The sequence below is a fragment of the Aphelocoma coerulescens genome, unplaced genomic scaffold (genome assembly GCF_041296385.1).
Source record: "Aphelocoma coerulescens isolate FSJ_1873_10779 unplaced genomic scaffold, UR_Acoe_1.0 HiC_scaffold_58, whole genome shotgun sequence".
In the NCBI taxonomy this organism is placed as follows: Eukaryota; Metazoa; Chordata; class Aves; order Passeriformes; family Corvidae; genus Aphelocoma; species Aphelocoma coerulescens.
Genome location: NW_027183927.1, coordinates 2,688,776 through 2,697,600, shown reverse-complemented (window position 1 = coordinate 2,697,600; position 8,825 = coordinate 2,688,776). Strand labels below are relative to the sequence as shown.

At 47.4% G+C, this 8,825-nt stretch overlaps 1 protein-coding gene across 1 annotated transcript; it reads left to right on the top strand.

The window, feature by feature from the left end:
• The first annotated feature begins 208 nt into the window (after positions 1–208).
• On the top strand, positions 209–3,170 carry LOC138101958 (EF-hand and coiled-coil domain-containing protein 1-like). The gene is made up of 2 exons (XM_068999701.1): positions 209–865; positions 2,760–3,170. Exons 1-2 carry the CDS (start codon positions 224–226, stop codon positions 3,168–3,170), a joined length of 1,053 nt encoding a protein of 350 aa, XP_068855802.1. The 5' UTR covers positions 209–223.
• Positions 3,171–8,825: the final 5,655 nt, after the last annotated feature.

Here is an 8,825-nt window from a genome sequence, read left to right as displayed (position 1 = left end):
CGCTTTGCCTGAATCCCTTTTCCTGACGGACAAAGGGGATCGCGACTCCGCTGTGGGGCGAGCCGGGCACTCCGTGAGCAGCGCTGGAGCAGCGCCGGGGCAGCGGCGGCCCTGCCCCGCCCGTCCCGCCCATCCCATCCCGTCCCGCCGCGGGCCAGGGCTGAGCTCTGGGGCCGGTGGGCGCTCGGGATGGTCGGGCAGCTCCGCGGGACGGGCGGGCGCAATGGAGCTGCCTGAGGGCTGGGACCCCTACGGGTGGCCGACCCGGCGCACGCAGTGGCTGGTCAGCGCCCTCGCCTACCACTACGGGCTGGACCGCGGCGTGGAGAACGAGATCGTCGTGCTGGCCGCTGGCCTGGACCAGTACCGGCAGGAGATCTTCCACCACCTGGACTGCGCCGGGCCGGGCCGCATCCCCGGCGAGGATTTCCGCACGCTGTGCCAGGTGCTGGGGCTGGAGGAGGCGGCGGACCCCGAGGAGTGCGCGGGGCTGTGGGACGGGCTCTCGGCCGAGCTCACCTTCCGCCAGTTCCGCGCCCGGCTCAGCGGCCACTTCAGCACCCGCGCGGGTGGTGCGGGGCCGCGGCTGCTGCTGGGCCGGGAGAGCGAGCACATCGAAACCCAGATCCGCCTGCGCAGCCCCCGCCGCCGCCCCGCCGACCCCGCCGGCCGCGGAGCCGCGGGCAGTGCCGAGCGGCGGCCGCCGGGGCCCTGCTCCCGAGAGTGCTACGAGGAGATCGTGGCGCTGGAGCAGGCCGAGGACCGCATGGCCAAGCTGGAAGAGGAGAACGGCAGCCTGCGGGAGCTGGTGGAGGACACGCGGGCCGCCCTGCAGAGCAGCGATGCGCGGTGCCTGGCGCTGCAGGTGAGTCCGGGGCGGCTTCTGCACCGGCCTCCCGGAGGCGGCTCGGGTGGCCCCGAGTGCTTCAGGAAAGATGCTGCTCTCGGAAAGTCAGTGTTAAAAACCCCTCCACCTCCAGACTGAGACCCAAGTTGCTCGTTCATCCTCAGCATTAACTTTTTAGCAAAGTTTAGTTGCAGGGAGGCTTTAAGGAGAAACTTATCTTCACCAGTGTGCCATTGGATGTAGCTATGGGACAGGCTGATGAGCACTCTGTTAAAAGTGTAGGGGAGTTCAGCTTAACAAACCCAAGTGTACAATGCTGCTGCTTCTATTGCACTTTCAGTCAGGATGTGCTGATACCAAATACTGGATATGCACCACTGCAGGCTTTTTCCTGAAGTGGGAAAGAACTTCTGGAGTCTTACCCGTATGAGCACGTACAGTGCCTCAGTCATAAGTGCCTCAGAAACCTTAGAAGTACATTTTCTTCAGAGCGTGGTCACAAGATTTCAGTTCTGTGGGCAGGCTGATGAACAGTCTTGGGCTCCTCTGCAGAGCCCCATTAATTCTGGGGCTGGTTTCTGTTGGTTCTGCTGTACTGGCTCGAGTGAAACACATACACACTTAACAGCAGTTAAATTACTCTGCCATGAAATAGCGTGGGACAGGCAGGGCAGTGAAGGGCAGCATGGACCAGTTGTTCTGGCAGGTCTGATCAGGTCTGATTTGATACTAACACAGGACTCACAGAACTGCTCCATGTGTGACACTGCCACTTGCCTTCGCTGGCTGCTCCTCTTCTCAACGTCCATCATGGCAGGTCAAAGCCACTTTTACCATTTTCATCTGAAAAGGGAAAGGAAATCTGAAGCAAACATGAAGTCATGAGTCTGAGGCCCCAGGAAGAATAAAAACGACAAAGAGGAGAGCTCCAGAACACCCCCCAGCTGCTCCCTGCTCTCTTCTTCTGAACACAACTTCATGGGAAATATCTTTTTCAGCACACTACTTGACTTCTGAGTACAGACCACAGTAATGACATTAAAGCTATACAGAAACTTGTGCAATAACATAATAGTGAGTAGTTTGAATACTCTATGTATAGTTAGGTATTAAAAACTACTTTCCAGAGATCTTTTCCTTGTCTCTGTGTTTGGCAAAGGTCAAGTAGCTTTAGTGTGGGAGTGTGTTGGGTTTGGTTTGGTCTGGGTCTCCCCTATGGTTTTGTATTTTTTTATGATCCCAGTTGGCGCCCTCCCTATTTTATTCAAATTACCCTATGTGGCAGCATTGTCTCCTCCCAGGGCTCTGCCAGTCACCCCGACACCCCTCCCATGCTTCTGGAAAGTTCTGGTCTGGGGGCCCGGTGATTGGTCCTGGGAAGGGAGTCCCTCCCTTCTTTTCATACGGTTGGTTCCTGTTTGTGTCCTTTACCTTGTTTGCCACACCTTTCCCTTCCCTGATTGGTTGTTCTGTAATCCCTCCCTTGTAACCGCCCCTCCATAAAATCCCTCGCACAAGCCCTCCAGGCTGCTCACTGCTGGGCACCCCTGGTAGGGGAGGTCTCCCGTTCGGGGGCCCAGTAAACCTGCTGGATTTAACCCAACGCTGAGCCTGCCCCTTTCTTCCACCACCTGCCTCCATTGCCGCGGTCCTGTGGAAGGACCCACGAGCCAGACCTCCGGTCCCTCTGATACCAGAGGCTGGCCCCCGCAGCCTGCTGCGTCCAGAGCTGACCGGGCTGAGTGGGAACTGCTCCAAGGGGACGCAGAGGCACTTTAGCTGCTGATCAACTGTATGTGATTCAAAAAAAAACCCAACAAAGCACAATCCAGCCATTTTCAGTCTTTATTAAAATGTCAGTTGTTTTAAAACACATCAATTTCTCCCTGCTTTCTGCTCCTGGTCATTACAGGTGGGACTGCGGAAGAGCCATGCCAGCCATAAAGAGGAGGGAACCTGTTTCGTAGGGAGTAAGAGACCATCAACACAGAAGCACTCCCAGACCAAGTGCCTCCAAAGTGTCCTGAAGGAAATGGAGCTCATCCGGAGCTCCAGGGATGGGCAGATTGAAGAAGCATTCAAGTTCAATCAGGAGCTGGAGAGGGAGCTGAAGAGCTCTCAGGAAGCTCTGGTCAGCCTGGAAGACTGCAACCGTAACCTGAAGAGGGAGCAGGCGGAGACGAGGAGGAAGGTGGAAGAGGCCAGACACGCCGTCCTCAACAGTCTTGGCAAAGTGAAGGAGCTGGAAGAGAAAGCTAAGGAGGTGCCACATCTGCAAATACACGTTCAGCAGCTGGAATCACAACTGCAGCACTACAGGTAGGTTGGAGTCCGTCAAAAAGCGCCTATAAAGTCACAGTGTTGGGACACAAGTCAGTCTGAGAATCTCTGGTTGTGGCTTATTAAATGTCTCCAAATACATCTTGTAAAATCTAGCCAGAGGGAAATTAGAAGCTGCTTGTCCATTTTATTGGGTTTCCTCTTACGGATCCCTATCCCTAAGAGAACTGGGAGCATTCAGTGGAAGGTAGGCCAAGGAAGGGTGGTGATCTACAGAGAGCTGAAGTTACTCCTCAAACACACAGCAACAGAACTCAGCATGGCAGTGCTTCCAGAAAGCCCCAAAACAAATTCCTGACAGTCCTTCAGAAACCATTTCCAACACACTTATTTTGTCCACTGCATTTCCTGGTCATTAGGTCCCATCCCAAGCCAGCTGCAATCAGATGGCTGACATTCCATTTCATAAGAAAGTTCTTCAACATGTCCTAGGAACTGGGGAAAAGCACACAAGGACAACTTCTGGCCAGTGGTTTTAAACTCTGCTGTGACTTCATTGCTTCCTCACTGGCAGAATAGGTAATACTGAAAAGAGACAAGCCGAAATGTTCCTAAACCCACAAAATAATATAGTGGGAATCTCAAACAAAGAATACATTACTCAACTAAACCCCGCTTTTGTAACAGCATAAACAAATCTTTCCAGAAGCCAGAAAGCTGGTCATGAATTGAATAGTTCACTGCCTTTGTTGCTTTTTATCTCAAATGAAACTTGGACTCATAGATGGTTATGAAGTGTTAGGCATTTCTGCCCAAGTTTAAGACTGACCTGTGGCATAAAATCTAGTTTATGTTCTCACTGACCCAAAGCAAAACCAGTATTTATGGATATATTTTTACCTGCACTACTAAATCTAGTATTTTAATGAATTGCCTCTTCTGAACTCCTTGTCTCTTCCTAAACTTACACTTCCTCTGTTTGCTTATAAGAAGAATTTATAGTGAGTTCTTTGTGGCATCATAGCTCTTGTACTGTTTTATGAAGTGAGGAAATTCTAAAAATAACCATTTTATCCAGTGTCTTTCTGTGAGCATTGTGTATGTTAATACTTGCATGGTTGCAGAAGATCAAAGAAGATAAAAGCATTTCTTTAAACATCTATAGGATTTAAAAAGCAGCGCGAGGGCACGTAATGTTCGAGATGACTGTCAGGGGTCTCTGGATGAATGATACAACTCCTGGTGCTAAAAGGGATCCCACAACTTGTCAGGTCTATCATGTCCTCCTTGGCACGAGCACCAGAGATTTACTATGAGCTCTTGTCCTGTGGAATTGCTTTTCCAAAATATGATGAAAGGATAAAAAAGATCACCTGGAAACGGGTAGAGGTGAATGAGTTAAAGGCAGTAAGGAATGTCCACTGGCCTCGCAGAGCAGGGACTTTATGGGTTACATCAAAACCAAGAGTGTGAGTTTCAAAATGTAAATTACATGTTCCTTGTGAGATAACCTTCATGTGTAATACTTATTTTTAAATTGCATGCTAATTTAAAGTGACTGTCAAGCTCAGGAATGGTGCTGAACTGACCATTTGGGAACTACACCCCTTTTTTAGCCCCCTGGCACATTTAGCAGAAGCCCAGGCTTTGAGATTCCCTGTTGGCCATAAAGCACCTCCCACTCCCCATCCACGTAAAACAGCTCTTGCTGTAAACAGTTTAACTCAGAGATGCATAATGGTAACTGGGACTTGCATGCCTGTGGTCATATTCCACAGCATATGGAATGCCATCATTCCACACATTCCCCGGGGTGGCACCAAGGTGCCCAAACTGGCAGAAAATAGTCAATCAGCAGTGCAGAGCTGTGTGTTAGGGTGGGGAAGGGGTTCAGCAGCAGCATGGCTGGCTCTGCCCCACACAGCCTGGCCTGTCCCAGCTTGTCCCGCTCCTTTGCTTGCTCACACTGGTGCTAAGGCAGCACAAACTCCTCCTGCTCAGGGAAATTCACCTTCTCCTGATGTGCAGGAGTCCACATCCATGGCTGTAGCTCGGGTGAGGTGCTGGGAGTGCTTGGTGAGGGGAAGAGATGGCTTGGCTGAGGTGTGGAGAGGGAGGGACAGCTGGGAACCCAGCGGGTTCTGACTGTCACTTGCCAAGGGTGTCACTTGTCCTGTTAGTTCAAGTCAGTCTGTGTTTCAGTCACTACTCCAGTGAGCAGTTTTCTCCCTTGCCAGGTGCCACACAGAGTTTGTGAGCAGGATCTGGGCTTGGCAAGAGCTAGTGCTGCAAGGTAGTGGTGGAGAGAAACGGGGGGGATTTGGGTGTTCTGCAGAAAGCATTCACAACTGCAGATATGTCTCCCAAGAATTCACCTTAAGTGGCTTGGTGAGCCACAGCTTTCCTCCAGCTGAAGTCACATTTCTTCCAGAGAGGATCATCTTCAAGAGTGAGTCCGATCTAGGAGCTTTACACACTGCTCCTGTTTATAGTTTCATATTTATAAAGGAAATGATTTCTTCTTTTAGGTTCAGACTTTAAAAGCTCTTTTAGCATCTAAATCCCTCTTCTAGACCTCCATCTGATACCTACTTGCTCTCATTTAGATCTGGAATTACAACCATGACCTTAAGTTATAATCCCTAATGCAGGAAACAACACAGTTTGCATTTCTTCAGGAAAGTGTTTAAGTACCTGCAAGTGATTACATGTTGTCCTTAATTGGAGTATGTAATTATAATCACCTATTCCTGATTTCGTATTCCAGATTCATATTCCTGTGAATCTGTATGGCTTAAACATGAACTTCTTCTGAGTGCCAGGGTTTGAAATGTCCCTGTCACAGCGTTAGGTTCCTAACCCAGCCTAGTTGATCCAACAGTTCATAGTTCTTGTCTTCAGGTGCACATCCAAATCTTCCTACTCTAATGAGTGTGTCAGGTTTCTGTCCCCTTTCCTCCCCATGAGACATCGGGACTATCTTTCAGCTTTTATTTTTTAATCCCTGTCAAGTTAGTGAGTCAGCTGAACTTTAAAGGTAAATTTCAATAAATTTCTTACTGAAAAGCTTGAGTTCAGAGGAAAAAGACATCACAAGAAATTATGTATTTATCATTGGTATTATATAAAAAGTGTGTCATTCCCAGGGCCTGATTACAGGAGAGTTTAGGAAGTCAAGCAAATCCCATTTTTCTGCAGTGCTGCCCTGGGAGGTATTCCCAGAGGACAAATCATTAACCACTATTCCCTAAACTCCCTTTTTTTCCCCCACTAAGTTTTGCTCCAGCACAAGGTGACACCATCCATGTATTCTAATATCGTCCTATGATTTCTAAGTATTGTTTGTAAAAATACCACACATTAAAATGTTACTACAGTAAAAATGTCCCATCTGCTGCTTCTTTTTATCCATTGAGCCATTTGCCCTGTCAGAAAAGGAGATTAGATTGGTTGGACATGAATTGTTCTTGCCAAATAGAAGTTGGCTCTGTTTTCTGTACTACACTGGAGGTGGCTTAGAAATTGATTACTTAATAATATTCTTTTTCTCTTAGCATTGGAGGGAACAGAACAATTTAACAAGGATTTTTTTTTTTTGATCCCAGTGTAACAAAAAGAAAGGTCATCTAGAATCGAAATAAACTTCGGAATGGAGAATGTTCACAGAGGGTTTATGTTGCTGCATTAGTCAGCAGCACAGTAATTACATAGGTCAGTGAAGGGGGTCATAAAATACCAAAAATGCTTCCCATGTGCATGGTCTGTCTCCCAAATTACTTAATTATCCATCAGCACGTATATGTGTTAATGAGTAGGAATCCTTCTGGCATGGAATGCAGAGAGGCTTGTTTCAGCCCCTCGTATTCTCCTGTAAGTATGAAGATTCAGGCCTCTAGCATCATTTTCTCCATTTATTTATTTATTTCATCAGTGTCAGTTTGTCTAAGAAGTTATGCTTTAGGTTATCCTATACTGGAAGCAGTTCCGTTTTTCTTCTCTTTCAGGAGACAGTGCCCTGATCTTTTCAGTAATTCCTCAGGTTATCATTCACTCTGTAAAACACAACAAGATGGACCAAACAGGTCCAAATCAGTAATCCAAGAACAGGAGGGGAATATTGAAATACTCCCAACTAGTACAGGATCAGCTCCGTTAAGTGAAGAATAAAAAGCCCTAGGAAGGAAACACTAATGCACAAAAGAAGGTGTCTGTAGTAGGTTATTTCCAGTCAGAATGGTAATGTTTTAGATTTAGGCACCCTAGAACTGTTCTTCTACTTTAAAAATTAGACAATAAAGAAAATCCGGACAATTTCTGCTTGACTACTGTCATCAATACCAACTCCTCGCTTTTGTGAGGTGAGGGACATCTTGGCAATTTGTTCCAGGTGGCACAAAATTTGAGTGGGAGCTGTGGGTGTGTGTGTGCTGGACCACACCGAAGGCTAGACAGACCTGCAGCTGGTAAAGAGAGGGAGCAGGGACCGATGTCAATCAGTAGGAATGATGGCACTCAGGGAACTGAGCTCACAGAGAGTGAAATGAACTATTAACTGCAGAGGCTCATCTGCAAAAGCACTCAGATTCTTCTGGATGAACTGATGTCATCGCATTTTATTTTCTAATTTTGCTGTAGCTGATACTGTTTGCTGCTGAAGAGTGTGGGAAGTTTTTTATTACAGAGAACTCTGCCAAAAACCACCGAGCCTCACATTTTTGAAGAAGTTAGCAGTAGCAGGCAAATATATTCCCATCATATGAAGCTTAAACTCCTTGTGGGTCTTTAGCCATAGAAGAAGCGTAAGCTAAGCAAGCAAATCAGATTACTCTCATTGGGAACACTTGAAAAGAGCATTTTGATTTCACAAGAAGGGATAGTGGAGGGTATTGTTATTTATGTGTGAGGAAGGAGACAACTCTTAGATAAATTAAAAATTAAAATAATTTATTGGAAACAGAAAAATTTAAAAATTACAAAAATTAGAAAAATATATAAATTTGGGATCCTATGGCTCGATAGATGGCATGCCCCAGGAGTGCAGGGATCTGAGATCTTCTGGCTGAGACAGCACTGGACGTCAGGTAGAGAAAAAGGACTTGCAGTGCTGAGCTGACTTGGGGCTGGTCCAAAAGTCAGAAAAAAATTATTCAAGGCTCCTTCATAGGAGTAAGGCTTTTAATGCCCAGCACTCACACCCACCCACAGCTAGCACGCACACCACTCCCTCTGACCTTCCTGAGGCTTCTCTTACTTTTTATAGTTCCTTTGCTCCGCCCCAGCCCGCCCACAGCCCGCCCACAGCCCGCCCCTTCGGTTTAAAGTGATTGGTGCTTTCCCTTTGAGAGACATCTCAGCCCACCAATGGCTCGTCGTTGTCAGAGGGGTGGTATCAGTTGAGATAAGGGCGGTAAAATGCCCTCCTTAAAATTCAGGTTGCCATGGAGCTTGCCTGCCGGCTAAGGGCTGAGGGGCTAAAAATAGCTGGTGGCTGCTAGAAATTGGGGTTTTTGGAGTTGGGCTTTGAGTTAGAGTGCCAAGTAAAAACTGTTAAAAAAATATTAAAATACATCCAACACATCTTAAAACACTTGTAAAAGTAGACAATAAACATAGGAAAGAGAAATCTTCTGGTGTACAAGTGGTTTAAAGTTTGAGAAAGGGACATAACTTGGGGATTTTTAAAACTGAGGATTTTTAA